General features: G+C 42.2%; 1 protein-coding gene across 1 annotated transcript in view; it reads right to left on the bottom strand.

The window, feature by feature from the left end:
* adam12b (ADAM metallopeptidase domain 12b) overlaps positions 1-26,275 on the bottom strand; it is an 85,809-nt gene that overhangs the window by 40,194 nt on the left and 19,340 nt on the right. The window contains exons 5-8 of the mRNA XM_026229691.1: positions 10,250-10,328; positions 8,487-8,563; positions 6,519-6,705; positions 4,933-4,998 (exon numbers count right to left, since the gene is read on the bottom strand). Coding sequence (XP_026085476.1) covers positions 4,933-4,998; positions 6,519-6,705; positions 8,487-8,563; positions 10,250-10,328 — 409 coding nt within the window. The remainder of the gene's footprint in view (positions 1-4,932; positions 4,999-6,518; positions 6,706-8,486; positions 8,564-10,249; positions 10,329-26,275) is intronic.

The raw sequence follows: 26,275 nt of genomic DNA, 5'->3' as shown, positions 1-26,275 counted from the left end.
TGACAGACACAGCCCCCGGCCCCTTTAAATGCACCTAGAAGTCGTGACTCCCGACAATGAATAACGTCAGTCATCCGACTAAATTAACACTGCAGGATAACAATAACAGGAAAGACAGTCAACAATCGGCTATTCCACATGGTGTTTTATTTATTTATTATCACAGAACATATTATTAATCAAAATTCGCACCTAACGTTACCCAGCCCGGGTAGCCTAGGCTACTGTATATTATGAGCACCACAAGATAACTCCTGATTTTTCTTTAACTTTACATAATGCAGTTATCAAAGTACAAGTATGCTTACTTGTAAACACAACCTTAAACAGGCTTGCAGATTTAAATCCATTTAGAAATGATGAACAACCAGCCAGCCAATGATCTAACAGAAATTAACAGCTGCCTGTCAGACAAAAATGAAAACAAACCGAATTAAATCCTTCACTGCCACACAGGCAAATGACAAATCGCTTAATAGCCGAACTAATTATTATTAAAGTGTCACTCACAGTCACAAGCCTAAATTCGCTGTAACACAGTCCTCTTACATTTACTCTTCAAAGTATTGATTAAAACGTAGCAGAAGCAGATTTTCGAAACGTTTGTCCGACAGTCGATTTCTTTTTCGTTGACAAATTGAAAATAATGTGCGTACTTCCATAAACCAAACGCTGTCCTCTCTGCCATCTTGCTGGGAGTTCGAAAAAAAAAACCCACACACACACAGGGTCAGGCGCAGGGCACAGACGTATCACAGCCATTAACTTTATGATCACAGAGCTTCGGCTCCGCTGATACATCCGCAGGTGGCACAGTAGACCTAGGACTACTGTCTGACAAAAAGCAGGCTGCAGTCGGTATTTTCCTTTCCTTAAAATAACGGATTACTTTTTTAAAAAATAACGAAGTTACTGATTACTTACGCACGAAACTAACGCGTTAAGTTACACATTTCAGGAAAAAAGTAATTAGAGTACTCTAACGCGTTACTTTGTAACGCGTTACCCACAACACTGCTAGTAACCACAGTATGTGGGATTAAACCCTCAGGGAGGCCTAGTAAAGCCTACTACCTGACCACCACAAAATGTGGGAGCCCACCTTCAGGGAGGCCTGAAGAGGCCTACTACCTGAAACAGTCTAATCAGCTGGATGTAACTGCTGCTGGGGACTCGCCTAACAGGGAGGCCTGGGCGAGCCTGCTAGCTGATAGCGAGTCTATTCTGCTACTTTACCGAACACTGCTGGAACCATACTATTAAAAACTTTTCCTATAGTTTTGTCCAAGTGTATGTTCCACAATGTTGCGACCCACCTCAGAGGAGGCCTGTTAAGGCCTACTAATCAGCAGTGAGCCTTCTGCCCGAACTACCAGGGCCAACCATCGAAGGTGAGCTGGCCTAGGAGCCCTATTGGGGGCTATTCCGTCAAGGAGGCCTGCTGGGGCCTACTACCCAACTGCAGCCTTCGCGGCAGAAATCTGTTGCTACAGCATCCTGGTACCTAATCACATTGCCAGAGGCAATGTACTCAGCAAATAGCAATACCCTTATAGCAGGCGAGTACAACATACGCCATTCTGCCTAGTGGATACCTATAAAAAAAAATAGGCATCAGCCCATGGCAGTGCTCTGGCTTCAAAGGGAGCGGAGTTCAAAAACCGGAATGGAATGTAGTTTAGAACTCCCTGCTCAACCGGAGCCATCGTGGTGTGAGGTAGATACATACAGAGCTGAGAATGGACTACTCAAAACTACCCTGAGTTAACGGGGGAGTAACAACCATATGCCCCTGCAATGTTTGACAGGGAGCAGGCCTGCAAGTGGCTCCAAAGGGTGACAGGGATTTGTCCTGCGCCCAGCCTAGGGGAGCGGGGGGGCTAAATTGCAAGCCAACCCACTTCAACCCATCCGTCGAGCGATTAGCTCAACGGGCTGAGTGGAGCCAGCTCTAGAGGCCCAAAAACATCTCTGTTCGGCAGGGTCTGACAAACTCTCACTTCGCAGAGCGAAAGATGGCCTAACCCTGCCAGACTGATCCTACCTCAGCTACCACCCTGCATTACTCTATCACCCCTGAATGCAGAGAAAGGGGCGGGCCTTGGCCAACAACTCCCATTTAAGGGAGGAGGCTGAAATCAAGGGGAGGAAGCCTAACACATAATGAATGTGGCAGCTATACTTAGCAACACGCCTCCAACATCCCTAGCATAGCCTAGGCCAGCTACAGAGGCAGCCCGGATGAGGGCCGACCTACAAGCATAGATCTACCTGAGGGCTCGGAGGAGCCACAGCCTACTTGATAGAGAGGCCGTGAAAACACTCAACCTACTGAAACCCAACAGAGCTCAGGGGAGCGAGTACTCAGGATACCAATGTCACAAACCGATAGGCAGGACATCTATCTGAAGATCTATCTGAAGCGCCAGCGTCAGTCTAAACCTAAAGCAAAAAAGTTTTTTTTTTTTTTTTTAGGAAGACCAACTACTCTACCCTCTGGGTGGCTAATAGCCCTGAGGCTAAACAGAAATGAGCGGAGGCCCACCACGCATATAAAATGTTATGACAGGAAGGCCATCACATACTCAGCACAGAAGCCAAATCTTCTTTGAGCTTCTTCCTAATTCGTTCTAGCCATCAACTGGGGGAGGCTTCAGGGCCCTAAAGTCCATACTTTAATTGCTCCTCTAAGAATGACCCCCTAGGTCTATACAGGGAACAGGGTCTGTAGAGAAATACAATCAGTGTTAGTTATACACACAGAATTTTACAAACCAAAAGTTCACCTGCGGCGTGCGGAGTGAAGACTCGCCAGAGAGTTCTCAATGAATCTGGGGTCCACCACTTTTACATGCCTAAAAGAGGCGCTCACATCAACCAGTTGCTACGGCGGCCCATCAGAACATAGTTCTCATCATAAGGCCCATCCCCAGGGCTGGTGTAACGTAAACGCCTGGGGAGTCAAGAAGAGGGAGAGGGCTGGTAGAAAAAGCCCTCCAGGGAGATCAGACCCTACTTCCGCTGAGCGTTGCAGCGCTTGTGCTGAATGACCTCCCTTAAGTCCCTCTTTTTGAGGGAGGCTCGCCTCCTCTGTGTCCTACTCCTCCATGGAGGGGGGGCACGAGAGGCGACACTAGACCTCTGGTCCTGCCTACGGTCCTCAGACCAAGACGGACCAGGTCCTCCCGCCTGCCTGGGCTGGGGCCCGGATCTCAGCGGTATACAGGTCTTAAATGCAGCCGAGCGTGCCTTCGCCTCCCTAAACTTCCCAACCACCGCCTCAACGGAGGTGCCAAAAAGTTTAGCAGGCGAAACTGGTGAATCAAGGAGAAGGGACTTTTCTTTCTCCCCGATATCAGCCAAGTTGAGCCACAGATGCCTCTCTGTGGCCACCATCGCCGCCATCGATCGGCCGATCGCGGCAGCAGTCTGTTTAGTGGCCCGGAGGGACAAATCTGTGGTCCGGCGCAACTCAGCGACCGCCTCAGGGGACAGCCCTGCCCCCTGGTCGAGATCCTGCAGCAGGTCAGCTTGGTAGGCTTGGAGCACTGCCATGGTATGAAGGGCAGCACCAGCCTGACCTGCTGCCGTGTACGCTCTGCCATTCAAGCGAGCCGTGGTTTTAAGGGGCTTGGATGGCAGAGTCGGAGCTTTTAGTGTCGACACCCGCCCAGAAACGAGATAGTTCGCAAACGTCTCGTCAACGGGCGGCATCGACACATAACCGTACTCACCGATCCCCTCAACATCAGCGAAGTTACCCCGCTGATGTCGATGAATACGGGCAGAGTACGGTTTCTTCCATGCCCTCTCGATCTCTGAATGGAGATCAGGAAGGAATGGAAGGCTCTGCTGAGCTGGTGGTCTATGTTCAGGGAGAAACCGATCATCCAAACGACCGCGAACGATCTCTCCCTGAGCGCGCCGCCATGGCAACTGAAGTTTGTCAGTGGCGCGCTCCATAACTTCCACCAACTCTGCGTACACGGGGCAGGATGGCTGACGAGATTGAGGATCTAAATCATCCTCCTCAGCCATCTCTTGCCCGGCCTGAAGAGCACTCGCTGCAGTATTAGTAGGAGAAAAGCCTCCGTCATCCCCCTGCAGCTCACTCTCGTCAGCCGATGACGCGTCCGACAGGTTAACGCCCCCCTCGAGACTGTCAGCGAGCTCCATCTGGGAGCCCCATGAAGCGCGTCGCCGCTCTGCCTCGGCACGAGCGGGACTCGATCCACGCTGAACTCTCTTCCCTCGAGAAGAGAGCCAGACGAGAGCGGAGCGTTCTCATAGGAAAACGCTCACAATTTGCACAGGACGCTCCCTCAAGAGCATCCTGTGCGTGCTCTTCACCCAAACAGTACACACACATCTCGTGAGTGTCACCCGGCGACAAATATCTTGGGCACGGGTCAGCACATTTCACGAAATTTTTAGGACTTGCCTTAGATGTGCGTTTCATTTTCGCTGTAAGCAGACATTTAAATCAGACAAAACAGTCCCTGAAGACGAAAAGGATATTGTCATGGTTTCAAGGCGCCCTTTTTATATCCAGGTCGCACGCTCATCATTCAAGCTGATGATTCACGGCTGTCGCCGGTCAGCATGATTGCTGTGAGTTGATATTTGATTTCAGACACCTGTCACACCTGAGGCGTTCCCCATAGCGTCGTTGACGTATTGTCGAAGTTCCCTTCGAAAGGGAACTGTACCATAACCCAAACATTGTACAGTACTCAACCAAATACAACTGGTTATTACAGCACATTTCACTTCATTCTTCTTTATGAATCTGAGGTTAAAGTACTTAGAGTACACGGTGCAAACCAGTTTGGTGGAGCATGCGATATCTGACTGACACTTTACTAAAATACTTTTTAACTTGTCTTGCACCACAATCTCTGTCAATCTTTTTGTGTTTGTTTGTTGTCGTACCTCCCTGTTATCTGCAACAATGATGAGCTCCACGTATTTGGTGGTCTTCTGAACATCCCGTTTATGCTGCCAAACAGAAAAGAGTAGGTCAGCGATCTATGTGTACATTCACCAGAGCATAGTGATAGGGATTTTGAATCATCTCAGTGACTTTGATCTCTCAGATCTTTTGAATCTGTTCACCAAATAACATATTATTTACAAATTGATTCACTAACTCTTTCAATGAGACTTTGTGCAAGTTACAGCAGTTTTCTGTGTGTGTGTGTGTGTGTGTATGTGTATTATAAGCAACCAATTCATAATAAAAAAAAACACCTTAAACAATTTACATTTTTCTTTATTAAATTTTTCTTTATTTTTCTGACAATACTTACCTAGGCTTACTCTAAAAAAATAAAATAAAATAGGTCAAGTGATTCAAACACTTGCCATAGTTTTTTTTTTTTTTTTTTGGAACTTTGAACCAGTGTTATTTTAGTATCATATATTACAGTTTTTGTAAAAATGTTTTCAATACTCTAGCTTTCATTACATTTCAGGTAATGTTTCAGCAATCTTTTTTTTTTTTTTGTGTTTTTTTTTTTTACATGTATATATACCAAGACATCAAGGAGCTCGGACCATCTTGAGCTGAGATACTAAAGTGTTAATGTCCACATGACCAACATTTGTTGTGGGCTATGACATACAGACAGCTGGTGTGGTTAAACCAAGTCATAAAAAATACCAATTTAATACCTGGTGGTTTTGCAATAGGATAGAGGTCACTAAATTTTTCACTTGACATGGATCGACCCTTTTCTTTTTCTCAGTTCTACTTTGAGTCTTTAAATGCTACATCCTATAGTCAGTCGTTGAGGGCAGGAAAGCAGTCACATGCTTTGAGACTTGAGCGAATAAGAAATATGAGATGCAATTCGAATTTTGTTCAGTTAAATGATTAATTTAATTACACTGATTTGTTAATGAACAAAACACCACAACCACCAACAATTACTGATTCCTGAACCAAGTAAGCCCTCTGTCTGAACTGTCTATTTAACCTCCTTGTAACACCTTCAGTTCTTTATAACATCGACTAGCAGTTCTGTAGCCACCAGGGTGACAATATCAGGAGTCTTCATCTCTTTTAGATTTATTTCCATCAAATGGAAGATGAAATTATCTATAATCTTTAGCTGTGTCTGAAAATATCAGTGCCAGCATTGATACAGATCTGTAATGACTTTTATTATATAGATACCATCAGTTTGCCATTATATATGTTGAGTTATAACAGCATCTTCTATCTACTGCAATCCTTTTGAATCAATACAATGGGATCTTATTTAGACAGCTATGTTTTGATGAGAAGATCTTCAATGACAAGACTGCTATGTTGGGATCATCTGTTAACCTGTGACGTTTTGCCGAGCTCTCTAATCTTGTTTTAGCATGCATGGGAAGTAAGGGCAGCCACAATCCCCTCATCTGCATTAACAAAGACATCACATGCCAAATGATGCATGTTAATTTGAACTCGAGACAAAAAAATATATACTCAGCCAAGCTGCTACATTGTTGCTGAAAGACCACATTCATACCCTTGTGCTGAATGATTGTGGCAGTCCTCCAGCGCTCATATAGCTGACAGTCGATATGTTGTGTCCATGTCCACAGGTCCCGGAGAGGAAGTGTAGGTGATGTCCTTCATAAATCACATGGGTGTCATTCGCTGGCTCAAAAGCTGGCTCCACCATCAGTGTTTTATTTTCAAGTAAGATAAACCCTCTGTGGATTGAATTCAGATTTAAACTACTTTAAAAAGTGGGGTTTTTTTTCCTCGACTGAAGCAAACAGAAACACATATTCTACACATATAAATCATCACTATTACTATCTCTCAAACTAAGCAGTGAAGTGTTAAAGTTTGGTGCGTAACCTGTCTCCACATTTGTGATATTGATAAGAATTACATCTCAAATTGTGCGGCTTGCAGAGAAGGGCTTTTAAAATTGATAAGTGCATTTATTTGTCCATTTCTTCTTATTTTCTGAATTAATAATAAAGTTGAGAATATTTTGTTTTGCCACAACATCTCTTAATGTTCTAATCTTTTTTCTTAAATTGTTCTAAAAACAAAGCTTTTTTAGATAGTTTTTAAGTGCATTCACTCTAGCACACTAAGAGAGGACAAAAAAAAAAAAAAGACATAGCGCAAAATAATGCATCAGACCAGTACATCTTGAGCTATAGAGATAATTCTAATTTAATTATATTTTTATCAGTACAATATCATTGTAAAATTAAAGGCAGGTGACCCTCCACCATCTAATAAACTCTATAGTCAATAAATCCAGTTCTGATAAATCCATTTGTTTGTTTTATCTCATTGGAAAATGAAATGGATATAGATTTTTCTGCAGAATGACACTGGACTGTATAAAATGTAATTTCTCCACCCAGTTCCATGACCAATAACCTATTACTCACCAGAGAGCGAAATGTCTGCATTTTCAAATGTTTACTTTTGTGACAAAACTGACATCCTTAATAATATAGCCATGGGTGTTTTTTTTTTTTTTTTAAGATATCGTTGATAGATAATCGAATATGAAGGGTGTATGTATAAGAGCCACTGCTGCAGAATTAGGATGCGAGATGAAGAGTGAGTTTTCACTTTGCAATAAAATAACAAGCTAAAACAGATGAAAATCTGGAGCCACACTGACAGTTCAAAACAATACTTGCAGAAGGAATGATCATTTAAATTATATCTGAAGGTACTCTCCTTGCAATTTATAACCAAGCTAATATGAAACCTGAAAGTACTGAGCAGAGACAGTTCAACAGGATTGCCATCTGATCTACAGTATTACATATTTCAGCATCAGCAGATGTAAAAATTTCCATCTCACACCCCCACACCAGTGAGGATAAAAAGCCACAATCACATTTACCTCTGCCTTGATTCACAGTAACCTTCTGTGTTCAGAAATGGCTTTAATATCTGCCAACCTGAAAGTCTCCAGGCTTGTGATAATCAAGCTAAAGTAAAGACTTTCAGTAGAAGTGTTTTGTAATTACACCCAGGAGACCTTGGGTTTACTTCAATCATAGATCTGAATTCATCTTTACCATTTCTGTCGTAAAAAAAGTTGTGCTTCTACAACAAATTTACTGTAGCCACATGCTCCTTCTAATTACATCTAACAACATCATTAAAGTTTTTCATGACATTATAAATGCTTTCAGTCACTTTATGTACTTATCTTCAAAACAATGAAGCATGGGATGATACTAAAGCTTTTATTGATATTTAATCTCATGGATTTATAGGCTCTAAATGAACCTTCACATAGGAAGAGTAGTGAAGTCCACTGGAAACAATATCAAGGAAATAAATGTTCGACAACTTAAGGCCTATAATAGCTTTCCACACTAAAGCGCACATGATTTAAACTACTTGTTTAAGGAGTTTTAATGACTTTGAAAACTGGAACTCAATATGGTTGAAATTACTGCCTTTACATAATGGGATACAGGAACGGTGGTGGTGATACTGTTCGTACCTGATACCAGTGCATGTACTGAGGCTGACATCAGAGTGTGCATATCCTTGGACTTCACCGTGGTAATAGCAATTCATCTGTGTAATGATAAGGAAAAATCTTCTCAAGTTTAAAGAATAAGTACCACATTCTAAAAACTACTTTTTATATTCATGTTCATTGCTGGAATATTTTACAAAGAAACTATTCTCCCCTGTTATGGCTGGAACAAACCCCCAAGACACACAACTCTGTCAAAAGCAATCAACGCTTGATGGCAGAAATCCTTCACATCAAAACTCAGCTGTCTGAGGGATTTTTTGTGGCTACCATTTCCACATCTTTAAGATTTAACAGACCAAGAATAGCAAATAGCGTACCAGAAACAGTGAAAGATGTAAGATATCTAAACAGCCAGAGCTAAAAATGATGAGTGACTTGCTAATGGCCATGTTAAATAATACACTAGGCCAGCAAAGTGAAGTCTCAGACCTATATTAGTAAAAGCAGGCCATTTTTCTTTCATAATGACCTGATTTTAAGGATCACCATTAAAAATAAAAATACTAGGCTGCTTTTTCTATGTGTCTGCCTTGGATAACGGTTCACACATGTATCTGCTGAGAAATTAGCTTTTTGACTGTTTTAGAGGAAATTAAAAGTTGAAGGATAAAATTATAATTTTAATATGTTAAATAAACCATAAACCATTTGTATAATCTAACTGCCACCTTTTGATTCAAAGAACTGATTCTAAAACAATTTCTCACTGCTTTTCATATTTTTTACAATCCTTATTGGTTCTATTTTTATTTTTTTTCAAGTAACTGTTTTTTATCATCACTTGCACCAAAGCCTTGTCTAGTTGTTTTAACTACATTATTTTTGATGAATTAATCTTTTACAACAGCTACATTTTTTTAGACTTTTTCAGCTTTGATAACAAAAATGGTTATGGCTATTTGGACAGGCTTACATGATTATAAATTAGAGCTAAATATGCTCAGCAGGAATAATATAGTCAAGCCTACACGTGTGATTGGGAATGGGGGGATGTCGACATGTTGTCAAAGCTGTCATTTGCAGTTCTTAGCACTAGTATAATTATAAAAGTACAAAAGACCCAGCAGGCAATTAAAATCAGCCCTGACTATAATGTCAACATGCTGTCCTCGTGTCAACATCAAATTACAGCAAAGATTAATCAGCTTTAGATGGCCAGTCAGAAAATGCTTGTAGACTAGCGAGCGCAATTTAACTTTTTTAATTTTTAAGCATTATATTTGACAACAATTTAGGATTAGTTCACTCAAATTGAATATTTCATCCACGTCTTTCAAAAACCTGTACAAATTCTTTCTTTCTTGGAATGCAAAATGTGTTTATAGCCAAATGTCCAAGCTGACATAAAATACAATGAAGATTTTTAGTTAGTATGAAGATTTTCTTCAAATTTAATTAGATTTCCTCTTATAGTACTGAAATGGGCCAATAATTAATATCCGGTCCACATGGTTGCCAGGTTGCCAATAAAACCCACCCAATTGCTATATATATATATATATATATATATATATATATATATATATATATATATATATATATATATATATATATATATATATATATATTTTTTATCTTTTAAATCACATATTGAGGGGGATCCCCGGTAAAAATCGCATTCCGGTGGGGTAAAATACATGTTTTGGGGGCTAATTTGCATTTTGGGGGCCAGTCCATTACCTCATTGGAATGTGTATACACCAAAAGACTGTTTGACATACCGTAGAGTTGTGAGTGCTCATAACAGCTTGTCCATCTTCCCTGTAATGTGTCTCAGTGTAATGGCTGGCAAAGAGGCCGCTAGAAGAAAACACACACACGCACACACAAATCTATTAAGCATTGCATCAGCATTTCCCCCTCAAAAAAATCTATATTTTTAAAGCTGAACATTTATAATATTTAAGTTCATGGTTCGATAGTCAGTAAAATTAATTCCTGAAACATAATATCAAAAAGCCATTTAAATACACTCTGTTACATGTCAAATTTATCTTATTTATCATCCCAAATTTACTGAACACATTATGGAAGTGTGTCAGACAGTAGAGAGTAAACTAGCTTTTCAAAGACGCTCATAAACAGGGAAAGTAATGTGATCATAGGAAATGTTCAACAGGTCTACCAGATCAAATGATGACCCACCTAAACATATGTGCTTAAATGCAATGGGGTCAAAAAGTCCACTAAAGAAAATGCTTCTAATTAGCTTTTTTTTTTTTTTTTTTTTTTTTTAGTTTAATGCAGTTTAATGCACTTTTTCCAACAATGTAATTCACTAATTTCCAAAATTCTAAAGCTCCAGGCTAAAATATTATTTTTGAATTCCACTGTTCATAAAAACACTTTTCCTGTTGGAAATGCTGGTTGAGCATATGTGCATATGTAAACAAAAAACACTTGCAAGCATTCAGTTTGTGCTGGTATGTCAGAGTGATATGTGACAAGATGAAATCCAAATTAATCACCTGAACAACATAAGCAGATCCTCTAGTCCTCTAGGGCACGTATATGTGTGTGTGTTTGTGTGCAGTGTTCTATATTCTAAAATCATTTTAGAGTGTTGTGTGCAGTGTTCTATATTCTAAAATCATTTTAGAGTGTTTTGTTATAAACTAAATGTAAGCAAAATTTAAATAAGAAAATTATGAAAAGAAAAGACCAGGAGCAGAGTCAAAAATCACAGAATGGAATTCATTTTTAAAGTGTCATGAACTGAGAAATCAAATCTCTCTTGATCTTTTGAACTATAAAAGGTAAATATACTATAGAAAACATCCTGTAAGTTTCAAAACTCAAAACTTTCTTGTTATTTAAAAACAGCTTTTATTGAAACCAAGCAAGAAAACAACTTGTTGTGGAATGTGCCACTTCATGATGTAATAGTGTGGCTAAGCACCGCCTCCACAGGAGAAGATCAATGCCAGCTTCTACAGCATTGCCTCTATAGCCTCTTTAGCCCCAAAAACTGAAATGCCCTTGTAGCGAACACAGGACAACTCCATCTACAGAACCATTCAGACAACTTTACAAGATTACAAGACACTGTGTAGGGTAATTTGAGAAAATAGTCTTTGAATTGCTTCCTTGTGCGGGTGAAATATCTAACACACATATCTTGACAGACCTCAAACTCCTCACATTTCTCCTTTAGGTTTTTGCATGCCATAAATATAACCTTGTATACACATTCATCAAAACATCAGGATATATATATATATGTTTGTATTCTCCAAGCAAAACTTCATTTTGAATTCGCCTCATGAACCTGCCTGGTTTAGACCTTGGGCTAACGCATTAGTAAAACACACCAGTTCAGCTCCCTCATGTACAGGGGCTGCTGCTGTAAGGGCAGTCGTTTTAGGTTTAACGCCATTAGGCCATCCTTCAGTAATGACAGCACTCCAGTCCAATTCCCATTCTCCTCGATTTGATCCACATGCCAATGGAGGAACGGTTCGCTGTTTAGGAAGGAACTTCAAAGCCTGTAGTCGTAAGGCTTTGATGTTCTTGGGGATGAACTGGTGTGACAGCCATCCAAATCCGAATCCCAAACATGGCGTGATTCCCTCAGTGCCACAAAGCAATGATCAAGGGAATGTGGGAGTTTGTCCACAGGAAAGCGTGAATCATAAAAGAAACACTAAATATGGTTTAATATGCCAATTAGGGTGGTTAGAAAAGGAAAAAATACACTGACCTTGAGCTGTCTACACCATGTCTGCAAGCTTTAGGTCTTATAAAAGGCCATTGAAAGCTCAAGACTGTACGTGAAAAGAGATGTACATGCAGAACTCCATGTTAAAAACCTTGCACGTTAATTAGGAGATTAAGTTTACAATAAAAAATCACTTTGTGAGATCACACTGTGAGATATAAAGTCTGAGATATACAATGTTGTAATTGCAATATATAAATCAGTTTTTAAAGAGACAGTCACATTACGAGGTATAAAGTCACACTGCAAGATATAAAGTCGCAATTTGTAAGAAATTATACAAAGTCACAGTTATGAAAAACAGTAGTCATTTTTAGATATAGTAACATTGTAAGATAAAGGAGCAATTGCGAGATGTCGAAGAAGTCGAAAATTTTAATATTTGATATTTTGTCAATTTTGTCAAGATAAAGTCACAATTGTAAGATACAAAGTCCAAAATATGAAAAACTAAGCTACAATTGCAATATTTAAAGTTGTTATTTGAGATATTGTACATTGCACAATATAATTATATACTGCATATATAATCCATGAAAGTCCAAATATTGGAATTGAGTTAAGGAAAAATTGGAATTGCGATATAGAAGCCACTTTGCAAGATATTGTATAAAGTCACAATCGCGATATAGTAAGTTGCAGTTAAGAAAAATAAAGTTGCAATTGCAATAAAGTTGTTTTGTGAGATACAAAAATCACACTGCAATATCAAGATATAAAGTCACAATGCTGCTGCTATTTTAATATTTCATGTTGCGGACAATTTTCTATGTCTTAAAGTAGGTAATGGCTGTCGTCCCAGAATAACTCTGTCTACACAGTTACCTCAGTAAGCACAGGCACAGTGACCCACAAAAGGGTGTTTGATAGAGGGCAATATGAACTTTTTACAGACAGCATCGTAAGCACTTCAGTACTTATAAAGACTTCCTCTAACAAACCTGCAGAGAAGTACAACTTGTCTAATGATCAACTAAAAAGGCCAGCGAGCATTGTGTGTGTGTGTGTGTGTGTGTATGGTTGAGATGCTGTTGTCATCCCTGTATGTATATGTACTCTGCAGTCAACGGTGCCCATTATGACTGAATTCAGTAACCATAGATCCCTGAAATTTCACAGCATGCTGACTTCCATTAAATGTAGATAATTTAAAAAGATTAAACTGCACCTTTTCTGTCAAGTTTACAGTTTACAGTGACCTTGACAAAAAAAGATCACAGGCTTTATTTGTGATGGCAGAACAATGATGGATGTTAAATATGGGACCTAAAGCAAAAAAAACTGTAATGCATAATACATTATTTACTGTGATACATACAAGTTCTGCCATATTTCTCTTAATTTGTGTCATAATACCACAGTACAGAGATGATACAAGATGGTGGTATTGTTACTCGCTTTGATATATACCATATTACTATCTATATTTATGTTCCTTAGCATTTCAAAGAATACCATGATATTGCCATGGTAAAAAAATATGCACTATTATCATGGCACATATTGAAAAAGACAATTACAATTTGTCCAAAAATCATTGCATTGCCATTGGTAACCATAATGAAATTTTTGGTACTTTTAAGTTACTGATGCTCAGACTAGAGCTACTGTACAGCAAGACCTGACACAGCAGAGTGCATTCGCTGGACAAAACCTGATAGGTGAGTGTGGGTGCGAGCAGGTAGTACATCTAATAACAAATAAACTGTTATTCATCTATTGCACAAAAGCAACAACAACAACAACTAATAAAACATAATGATTTCTGGAACGCAATGGCCAATCAGAAGTGTTTAAATTAGAATTCGCTCACTCCTCAAAACTTGTTCTTATGCTGTGCTGAAATCTATGTGCTCACGAATCCTCATTATAACACGCGTTAGTGTAGACATTATGAAAGAATAATTATATGTATATATTCCTTGTGTTTTAACAGAGTTGTGTAAGATTGTAATGAACCGAGATGTCAGTTTTTTTAGTGGATTTTGGATTTTAGTGATCCAAACCATGCACACAGCAGCCCATGAATGTTGCGGGCGGGAGCGGGACAAGGTAACATAGATTTCTGGGGGAATGGGTGGGTGTGGGAACGGGACTGAAAAATCTGTCCCACGCAGGTTTCTAGGTCAAACGTCCTACTTTTCACTTTTTTAATACCCTTTTATTCTATTAATCTGTTAATTGACTTCATATCTGACTAATATGGTTTTAACAGTCAGGGGGGAAAATGAGCTCTGAAACGTTTAAGGGGAAGCGTGAAGTCTCACTGGAGGAGAGAGACAGTACAAGAGGTCTTAAACATAATTTGGCCACTTTAATTAGACAGTTCATTGCTCTGCTGAAAATTAAAAGTGCGCATTGCTGCACTTTCTGACACTAACAGGCTCTAAATTGGACACACATGTGACAACTGCAGCAGAGACTGAAATACTGTGAATGGAGACACATTTTTCTTGATGCAGCATCTTTAAAACATGATGCACCTGGTGTCAGATGCTAAAAAAACAGCGCGACCTGATTGGGGTTTTTAAAGTTACTGCATTAACATGCTTAACATTATTGTTGAAGTAAAAAAAAAATAATAATTCTTGCACACATCTTGTTTCTTCTCAAGCAAACCGGTCTTGTTTTGAGTTTTTTTGTTTGTTTGTTTTTTACTATAAAATAATTATGAACATTGATTGATTATTTTCTCTTTCTCACTCCTTTTGTGAACTTCTGTGACTTTCATCATGTGTGTAACTCTGTGTCTGTATGTGGAAAGATCTCAGGAAGCCCAGTTCTTTTGGTCTGTTTTTAGGCTCCAGGGTGTTTCAGTATGCATGTGTATGTCTGTTTTTTTATGTTTTTGTGTGTGTCTGTGGGGAATGGATTCAAAGATAAACCAGTATGCTGCAGTTGTCCCTGAAGAACACATCCTGTCATCTCTGAAGCATGAATGAGTGTGTGTCTTTGTTCACACAACATACTGTCCTGCAAACTTGGTTTTCCAATCCAGTCTTGAGGGCTAATTTTATTAAGTGTCAAGTCATATCCTAATTCAAAACATCGCATTTCAATGATACTCAAACTAGCCAGATATACCAAACAAAATCAGATTTTTTTGCCTAAAATAAAGTGAAAGAGGGTAATTAATTTATCCACACCAACAGGATTTGGTATTATCATACATTTAAGCAACATCCCATGACCAAGTACTGATTTTCGTTTTTTTCCTGAACTACAGTATCCTGAGTGTGATCCCTAGTGTTTTCATACAACAGTTCAACAAACAAGAATTTAATACTTAATCAATTTAAGACTATATTTCCAGTTGCTTTGCCTATTTTTGCTCCGCTAACAAAAATAATTTTCAAACAGATCCAAAGGTAAAAAGCATTGCATCTACGAACAACACACACTAGGGCTGTCAAAAAAAAATCGATTTAAAAACCCTTTTTATCCAATTTTAGGTCTGCGTCAGACATCAGGCAGCCTTTTCGGTGGCGCACAAAATGTGACGAAAATGCTTTTGTTATCATATCCAGTTAAACCTACTAGATGCGGTGCTGCTACAGTACATTGTTCATTCAATATATTGCGGAAAACAAGAGCATCAGTGTGGATAAGATGTTGTCCATCCATCCATCCATCATCTTCCGCTTATCCGGGGCCGGGTCGCGGGGGCAACAGTCTAAGCAGAGACGCCCTGACTTCCCTCTCCCTAGCCACTTCTTCCAGCTCTTCCGGGGGGACCCCGAGGCGTTCCCAGGCCAGCCGGGAGACATAGTCCCTCCAGCGTGTCCTGGAACACATCCCTGGGAAGGCGTCCAGGAGGCATCCGAAATAGATGCCCGAGCCACCTCAACTGGCTCATCTCGATGTGGAGGAGCAACGGCTCTACTCTGAGCTCCTCCCGAGTGACCGAGCTTCTCACCCTATCTCTAAGGGAGCGCCCAGCCACTCGACGGAGAAAGCATTACTGCAGAAGCTGCACTGATCCGTCTGTCAATCTCACGTTCCATCCTTCCCTCACTCGTGAACAAGACCCCAAGATACCTGAACTCCTCCACTTGAGGCAGGAACTCTCCACCAACCTGAAGTGGGCAATCCACCCTTTTCCAACTGCGAACCATGGCCTCGGACTTGGAGGTGCTGATTCTCATCCCAGCCGTTTCACACTCGGCTGCAGACCGTCCCAGTGCACGCTGAAGGTCCTGGTCTGAGGAGGCCAACACGACAACATCATCCGCAAAAAGCAGTCACGAAATTGTATGGTCCTCAAACTGGACACTCTCCGGCACTTGGCTGCACCTAGAAATTCTGTCCATAAAAATTATGAACAGAACCGGTGACAAAGGGCAGCCCTGCCGGAGTCCAACATGCACCGGGAACAGGTCTGACTTACTGCCGGCAATGCGAACCAAGCTCTTGCTCCGGTCGTACAGGGACCGAACAGTCCTAAGCAGGGGGCCGTCGACCCCATACTCCCAGAGCACCCTCCACAGGATGTCACGAGGAACACGGTCGAATGCCTTCTCCAAATCCACAAAACACATGTGGACTGGTTGGGCAAACTCCCATGAACCCTCCAGCACCCTGGAAAGGGTAAAGAGCTGGTCCAGTGTTCCACGACTGGGACGAAAACCACACTGTTCCTCCTGAATCCGAGGTTCCACTATCGGCTGAATTCTCCTCTCCAGTACCCTGGCATAGACTTTCCCGTGGAGAATGAGAAGATGTTGTTCACATTAAAACTGAAACCAAGCCATTCACACAGAACGCATACTTACATCTACAGTATTAGCATTGGACTCTCGTCTAGCACATGAGAGCGGCATGTTTAGAAAGCTATGTAAAATTTATTTAAGTTCAACTTTTAAAAAACATGTCTCAAGGCTTTATGGCGGTTTTTCCCCATCCCACTGTATCTCCTGTTTTTAAATGAAGAAAAGTAGCCTACTCTTTGAGATTGGTTTTCGGTCCTTTGTATTAAACTATACATACATGGTGTTTTTTTTTTCTTCTAATTGTTTAAGCAAGTTTATTATATATATATATATATATATATATATATATATATATATATATATATATATATATATATATATATATATATATATATATATATATATATATATATGAGAACACTTCGTTAGAAGAAAGAATGGCATCGTTAGAAGAATGGTATCTACACTAATACAGTATTAGTCTGTTTCTCTCTTATTCCGAGGTCACCTTAGCCACCAGATCCAGTCTGTATCCAGATCGGATGGTCACTGCAGTCACCCGGATCCTCTGCGTGTCCAGCCATGAATGTCAGAGACCAGGAAAACTAGATGAGCCCCAGAGACAGAGAAAAGACCCTGTTTCAGACGACCACCGAGACAAGACCACAGGAAACAGATGATTCTTCTGCACAATCTGACTTTGCTGCAGCCTGGAATTGAACTACTGGTTTGTACTGGTCAGAGAAGAACTGGCCACCTGCCTGAGACTGGTTTCTACCAAGGTTTTTTTCTCTATTCTGTCACCGATGGAGTTTTGGTTTGCTTAGTTGGGGACACTTCATATCCAGCAATATCGTCAACTTGATTGCACAGATACTTTTTAAACTGAACTGAGCTGGATGATGACATCACTGAATTCAATGAACTGCTTTTTTGCTTTATTGCCACACTATTTTACTATTTAATGCTGTTCAGTTGCTTTGCCACAATCTGTATTGTTAAAATCGCTATATAAATAAAGATGACTTGACTATTAACATTATCTTAAACATTATGCACTTTTTTTTTCAAAGATAGTCCTGTTGTTTTATTATGCTTTGAAGAAACGTGCATAATATTTTGTGCAATGCACCCTCTTGTGGAATCAGGAGAGAAGCCAAAAGCTTTTTCCCCCTAACTGAAATTATGCCTTTTAAATTAGAACATAATTAGAATTTTGATAACATTTAGTTTAACTGTCATTTTGACAGCCCTAACACACACTACAGATGAACTCATTAGTTTAGTGAATGAATTAATGACTCGCTTGTTTTGTTCTAATCAGTGTTTTCAATGAATACATTTAGTGGATTCAACTGTGCATTTGTTCCTTTCCAGTGTTTTAAACAAATCAGTTGAGTGAATAAATCAACCCAATAACTTGCTGTCAACTGGGGTAACAATTTTAGTCAATAAAAACAGTACATTATGTTTCATCTGTATCAACAATAAACCATTTTCATCCCATTCACAGACCACTTTACTTTTTTTTCTTTTCTATTCTCCCCCTTGTTCTTTATTTCATTATATTTTAACAGTATTTGCTGCCCTGCCTTTCCTGGTCCGAGTCTAATCAGAAATCTAATCAGAGAACCACATAACGGAACCGACAGTTCTGGGTCATCTACCCACCCGTTACAGACACAGCACTGTGAGTCTGGTGGATTATAGTTAATGTTTCATGTTGTGTTACTGTTATAGATGCAGCCAAAGCAGATCATTGAACTGTACAGGTGTTGAGTAACCCTTAGTGAGGTAATCTGTAACTCGATGATAAATAACAAATGACAGCCCAGGGGCAAGGGGTGTGAAATTTAGCCTCCATGATCATTAAGGACTTCTTCAAACCACAGATACTTCACTAGTTGGGGAGAAAAGGCCATTCACACTTGAATACAATTTAGCAGATTTCGGCTCTTGGCTCTTGTAAATATGTGCTATTTCTCTGTGTCAATTTCCAAGCCATTAACTGCTTTCTCTGTCTATTTTCTCTCTCTCGGTCTCCCTAAAGACTCACTGATGCTTCTGTACTAGTTTAATAGAGTCTCCTCTTTGGCTCATTACACAGGTCTGACCAAACCTCTGGCATTTTCTATTCTGTCTTATTTATGATGGTACAACTGTGTATGATCAATCCAACTGAGAGAGTGCATCGGTGATCAAACTATGAGATTCGATTGCTTTTTTGTCAGAATGTAAAAGCCAAAGAACAGTGTGTGGAATGATTGTGAAGCTTTAAACATCTGTAATGCAGTAGAAGTGAGTTTTCACTGCAGAGTATTCTCCATTAACTTATCCAGATGCCTAGCAAGAAAAGCAGCTAGCAAATTTTTTGTTTGGACAGCTTGTTGATAGCTAGTGTAGAACAAAAGACAAAAGAACAAAGACACGACAGAGGGACAAAAATAACAAATGAGAATGAAAAAAATAAATAAAAAAAAAGGTACAGTTTATACCTGGTACCCAGCTAAAGGCTGGAATACACTACACAACAGATAAAAATCTGAATTGTCAAAACTGCAGTTTCAGAATTACACAATCCCAGCCGAGGAATAAGTATCATATCTAGTAAAACATGAAAAATTTAAAATTTTTCACCCTATCCAACTTTTTGAACTGGAGTACACAGACAAAGAGCTCACTGCACACCGAGGTGTCGGGGTCATGGGCTAAGCCTTTCTCAGCCCGCCTCTTCATCCTTGCCTCTGACTACTATGGGAATGTGGCAGGGTTGAGTGAGTGCGGCTACAGGGCGATGTCCGGGGTTGAACAGACGCTAGCCAGCTATCTGTCCCCAGGTGCGGCATCATCCGTGAAGGCTCCGTCACTGCCCTCCAAGCCGCTGCACACAACATAAGCACTGGTGGGCAAGGGGTACGTGGCAGCAGGTCATGCCGGTGCGTGTCTGCACACTATGTTTGTGTTACAGGCGTATCAGGCAGACCTACTTGCTGGATGAGAGCGAGGAGCTTAACTCTGCTTAACTACGATAACATAGCTGATTTAAGAAGAACCACTGATCTAGTTCTTCACTCCACTAAGAAGACCGCTTGTGCAATTGGGCAGTCCATGGCAGCAATGGTGGCAGCGGAGAGGCATCTGTGGTTGACCTTATCTGATATGAGAGAGAAGGATAAGGTCTTTCTTCCGGATGCTCCACTTGCACCTTCTGGCCTGTTCGGCGACGCTGTCAACTCAGTCATCGACAGGTACCAGGAGGCCCGTAAACACTTAGCGGCGGAGTTTCGGCGGTTCCTCCCTCACCACTCTCTAGCTCTGGGGGCTGCTGGACGGGAGCAGTCCCCTCTGCGTACCAGCTCCTCTTATAGAGAGCCTCAAAAACAGAGTGTTGCTTCCCGTGCTCCCCCATGTTGGGACCAGAGGCTCTGGGTCGGGGACTTCCCCAAAGGCGGTGAAGCAGATATGGAGAGTTTTTGGCCAGGCTCAGGTGGACCTCTTTGCGACTCAGGAAACATTGCAATATCCCCTCTGGTTCTCTCTAGTTTATCCAGCTCCTTATGGGACTGGACGTTATGGTATAGACTGGGTCGAGACTTCGTCTGTATGCTGTAGGATTGCTCTTTTCTCTGGAGTTCTTGAGAGATGGGGATCTGCTGTTATTAGTAGCCCCGTTCTGGCCGGGCTGAGTATCTCGCTCCTCGATGGCTCTCCATGGAAGATTCCAGTCAGGAGAGATCTACTCTCACAGGCACAGGGTATGATAATTCACCCCAGCCCGGAGTTATGGAAACTGTGGGTGTGGCCCCTGATCTACCATATCTACACTTTTTTGCTTTATCAACATGCAGCAAACCTGAAAGTTGTGAGTTGCAAGCTCTCAATGCAGCTACAAACCTCACTCAAATTATACAGTGGCTCGCTGCAGGTCTTTACAGCTTCCTGTGAATAGCTTCCCTTTTGATACAATACTCAGATCATTGTTTGCCAGCTTTCTCTCTCCCTCTTTCTGAAAACCCCCTTGTTTTTCACTGAAGTGTTTCCTCAGTTTTTGCTGTTACCACAACTGGTCAATAAAAAGAATGACTTCCTGATTTGACTGTTGACCTTCAGGGATGAGATCATGGAGCGGTCAGCTGCTAAAGACTCCTGGGGAAACAAAGTGAGGCTGAATGGCTGTGAGATCGAGACCTTAGAAGTTTTAGCGCTCAGTGAGGAGAGAAACTCAAGCAAGATTTTCAATAACTGTACATTTTAAACTGAAAGCTCACAATTGAACATTATTTGCTGCAAATAATAATAATAATCATTATTATTTAATTTTTTTTAACATTTGTCTTTGCATATTAAGCTAGGATGTTTTTTTATTTTTTTTAAACCAATGCATTTTTTTAAATGAAAGAATTTAATACTTTAATTCAGCAAGGATACGTTAATTTGATCAAAAGTCACAGTAAAGACTTTTTTGTTACAAAAGATTTCTATTTCAAAGAAATGTATCATGGTTTTCAACACTGATATTAAGAAATGTTTCCCAAGCATCAAATCAACATATTATGGTCATTACTTTGAAAAATCATGTGACAGTAAAGGCTATGACTCTTGAAAATTAATCTCATATTTTAGAAAAAAAAAAACAACAATAGACAACAGAGGTATACAAACTGGGAGTCAAGACAGCAAGGAGAAAGTTCACATAAAAAAGATTGAGTGCATACAGTACACAGAACGTATATTGGGACAGCATTATTAAAAATATATCTACTATGAACATCTCAAAAACCTGCAGTTCCTCACTTTCCAAAGTTTAAACAACTTCTGTGAATCTGCCGACTTAGATAAATATTCCAAGGGTTCTTCTGAACATTACAATTCATAAAGCCCATATGAAAAAGAATCCTGAAAAGCATAATTTACCATATATTTGGCAATGCTCTATTTCACCCTTATGTTCTCTATTATTATTTTTCTTCATCTAAGCAGCCTGCTGATTTCTAGCCAATCCAAACGAGCTGCGCTTGCTTCATTGAGGGATGGTTAAAACCAAATTACATTAGCATAACTCACCCTCTGTGTTCCTCTCTTTCTATTTCCTGCCACCAACTGTGGTTAATGTGCTAGCACACACACACTGACAAACAAAAAAGCACTGATGTAAGCTTCTCCTCGTCGCTCTTAGACGTTTTAAAAAGGCACAACAGAGGCTGTACTTCCTTCGTCAGCTGAGGAAATTCAACCTGCTGTCAGGGTTTGCAAGGGAGGAACTCAAGTGCAGACAGGGATCGGGTTACACACAGGATTTATTAATACAAAAGGGGAAAACAAAAACCCACGAGGGGGAAAACAAGGACTAGGGCAGATACAAAAATAACTAAACAGGACTGATTAGACAAGATAAACAAAGACTCAAAACTAGAGAACACTAACTACAAATAAACACTCACGGTTATACAGGACACAATATCTCAAAGGGGTTACCAGGGTATAATCACAGGTGAGGAACAACCACAAATCACAATGAACCGACGCAAGACAGAGCACACTAGGAGATCTAAATAGGGGGAACAATTAAGACACGACAGGTGACACAGATAGGACAATCACGACACGACTAGGATAACAAGGGGGGCGGGGCAAGGGAACGAGACAACACAAGCACATGGCCCAAAGGCAAGGCCATGTGCTTGTACACAAAACACGGGTCTGTCATGATCCTGCCTCAAGACTAGGAAAAATCAAGGACACGTGGGCAGAATCATGACAGAACCCCTCCCTTAAGGAGCGGCTTCCAGACGCTCCTCAAGGGAACATCAAACACGGGACATGACTGACATGACAGACTGGGACACAGACACAAACCAACAAGACATGACAAATAACAACAAAGGCAAACATGAGTACACAACGGCAGGGTTAGGGTGACAAATCAAAAAAAACAAACAGGGAAGGGGAGGGGGCGGGACCACAAAGTTCATGGGGGACAGACCAGGGTGGGTGGGAGAGGTAGGGATCTTAGGAGGGCAGGCCGAAGGCTGACGACGAGGGGTCCGGGCAGGTCTGGGTGGTGAGGGGGGGGGGGAAGGGGTCTCTGGACAACTGACAGAGGACATGACGGGAGCAGACACGGATCGCGGGGCAACACTAACGGGACGCGGGGCAACACTTACGGGATGCGGGGAGACGACAGCTGGACACGGGGAGACAACAGGACACGGGACATCTACGGGACACGGGGCAACGTTCACGGGGCTACATCAACGGGACACATGACAACATCAGCTGGGCTCGGGGGGACAACAGGACACGGGGAGACAACGGCTGGACACTCGGGACTTCTGGGGACAGGGTCTGGGGACAAGACAGGACTGACGGGGACTTCTAGGATCCGGACAAGACTAGACAAATAATCTGAGAAGGCTTTAGCTGCTAGGATAATTGGCATCTCCTTACGAGATGAGACAGACTGTACTAAAGTCTTTGCTGCAGAGTCGGCCGCGGCACTCTCCTCCGCTCTCACGACTGCAGACTTGCATACAGCTCTCTTCTTTGCCGGCTCGGGCACGCCAGCGCTCACCGCTGCTGGCTCGGGCACGCTCACCGCTGCTGGCTCGGGCACGCCAGCTCTCACCTCCGGGCACGCCAGCTCTCACCGCTGCTGGCACGGGCACGCCAGCTCTCACCGCTGCTGGCACGGGCACGCCAGCTCTCACCGCTGCTGGCACGGGCACGCCAGCGCTCACCGCTGCTGGCACGGGCATGCCAGCGCTCACCGCTGCTGGCACGGGCACGCCAGCGCTCACCGCTGCTGGCACGGGCACGCCAGCGCTCACCGCTGCTGGCTCGGGCACGCTCACCGCTGCTGGCTCGGGCACGCTCACCGCTGCAGGAGGCGACAGAGTCGCAGGACCGGGAGAGCCCTTCTTCCTCCTCTTCCTTCTAGGCCGCGGTGCAGAGGTCACCGCTGGGACAGAGACGGGTTGGGGAAGTTCGGTCTCGGGCTGGGCAGACTCTGACGCCAAAGACTCTGAGGCTGACTCCCACGACAATCGTCTCCCTCGCTTCATGGGGAGACTGCTGGCTATGGAAGGCGCCTCAGGACTCTGGGAGGGATCTGCCTGTTCCCCCAGTGTTGTGACGGCTAGGGGACGACCCTCTGGGATCGTTGGCAGCTGGGTAGGTGGGGGGGGACCTCTGTGGCTCCTCCTGGGAGAGACTCTCCCACAGCCGGGCATAATTGCGGAGGATCCACTCCCCCTCGGGCGAGTAGGGGAGGGTGACCCCCTTCCTGTCGGTGGGGGATGACGTCCAGCACAGCCTCCGGAACTCCGCCTGACGCTGAAGCTCAGAGGCCCTCCTGCCTGCTGAGTTCCTTGGTGGTCGGTTCATTCTGTCAGGGTTTGCAAGGGAGGAACTCAAGTGCAGACAGGGATCGGGTTAAACACAAGATTTATTAATACAAAAGGGGAAAACAAAAACCCACGAGGGGGAAAACAAGGACTAGGGCAGATACAAAAATAACTAAACAGGACTGATTAGACAAGATAAACAAAGACTCAAAACTAGAGAACACTAACTACAAATAAACACTCACGGTTATACAGGACACAATATCTCAAAGGGGTTACCAGGGTATAATCACAGGTGAGGAACAATCACAAATCACAATGAACCGACGCAAGACAGAGCACACTAGGAGATCTAAATAGGGGGAACAATTAAGACACGACAGGTGACACAGATAGGACAATCACGACACGACTAGGATAACAAGGGGGGCGGGGCAAGGGAACGAGACAACACAAGCACATGGCCCAAAGGCAAGGCCATGTGCTTGTACACAAAACACGGGTCTGACATGATCCTGCCTCAAGACTAGGAAAAATCAAGGACACGAGGGCAGAATCATGACACCTGCCACAGGAGCTGCTGAAACAGTTCTACTCTGTCATCAATGAATCTGTCCTCTGCACTTCTATAACTGTCTGATTTAGCTCAGCTACCAAATCTGAACTCAGAAGACTACAGAGGGTAGTCCGGACTGCACAGCGATTGGTACAACCCTCCCTTCTCTCCAAGAACTGTTCTCATCCAGAGTGAGCAAAAGGGCTGGCAAAATCACTCTGGACCCTCACATTCAGCACACTCCCTCTTTGAACTGTTGCCATCTGGTTGACACTACAGAGCTCTGAGCACCAGACACAGGAACAGTTTCTTCCCTTAGGCAATCCATCTCATGAACACTTGACAACAACTGTGGAACACACAACACTATTTATACACTCATGCACTTATTTATCTAACACACACACTTAGTCTACACTTCAACTTTGCACATAATTTACCTGTACTGTACATACTTTCTATTAAAAAAATTTACGTGACATTCAGCCAAGCATGGTGACCCATACTGTGAATTCATTCATGCTCTGCATTTAACCCATCCAAAGTGCACACACACAGAGCAGTGAACACACAGACACCCGGAGCAGTGGGCAGCCATTTATGCTGCAGCACCCAGGGAGCAGCTGGGGGTTCAATGCCTTGCTCAAGGGCACCAAAGTCATGTTATTGCCGGGCCGAGATTCAAACCCACAACCCTATGGTTAGGAGTCAAACTCTCTAACCACAATCTTTTATTGTCTATGAGGCAATCGGGGGGACATGGAGGCATTAAGTCAAGGAAGAAGCCCATAGAATACTTACCAAAATTTGCTCCTGTTCATGCTCGCCATCTCTGCAAGACTCGGTGGGTGATTCAGATTACTCTTGGCACAGCGATTAGAAGACTTACAATTGTCAGACAGGTTGCTCACGTCACATCTACGTCATCAAGCTCAGTTTGAGTCTGCGCAATATGCCTGACCCCCAGGAAGTGCATGCTTCTAATTGACTTCACTTGTCTCCGTTGAATCCAATGGGGTCGCTGTGTCCATTTCTTTTACTGTCTAAGACTACCACGTGCCTCCCATTTTTTCTGACCCACGCGGTCAGAAGGCTTCAAAATAGAGGGCTGCATTGGGATTGAGTCCCGCCGGACCCAACGCAAATCTCGCGGGAGCGGGCGGTTTGAATTTTGCTGCGGGTGGGAATGAGCGGCTAAAAATAACACTGCGGGATAGAGAGGTTGCCTAGCGACAAGATGGAGAAGATGTCAATAGATGATGTAGAAAAGAACCTAATGTTATTTATTAGTGTTGTTTTTTGACAGTGTTGCCATTTGTTAATTAGGTCAAGAGGCGTGATGATGCCAGTGTTATTGAGCAGGCTGCCTAAGTTTGAATGTTTTTATTCTTATTTGTATTTTTCAAACAGAATACCTGCGA

This window comes from Carassius auratus, chromosome 42, assembly GCF_003368295.1.
Source record: "Carassius auratus strain Wakin chromosome 42, ASM336829v1, whole genome shotgun sequence".
NCBI lineage: Eukaryota > Metazoa > Chordata > Actinopteri > Cypriniformes > Cyprinidae > Carassius > Carassius auratus.
Note: the sequence above shows the minus strand (reverse complement) of the source record. Positions and strands in the feature narration are given on the sequence as shown.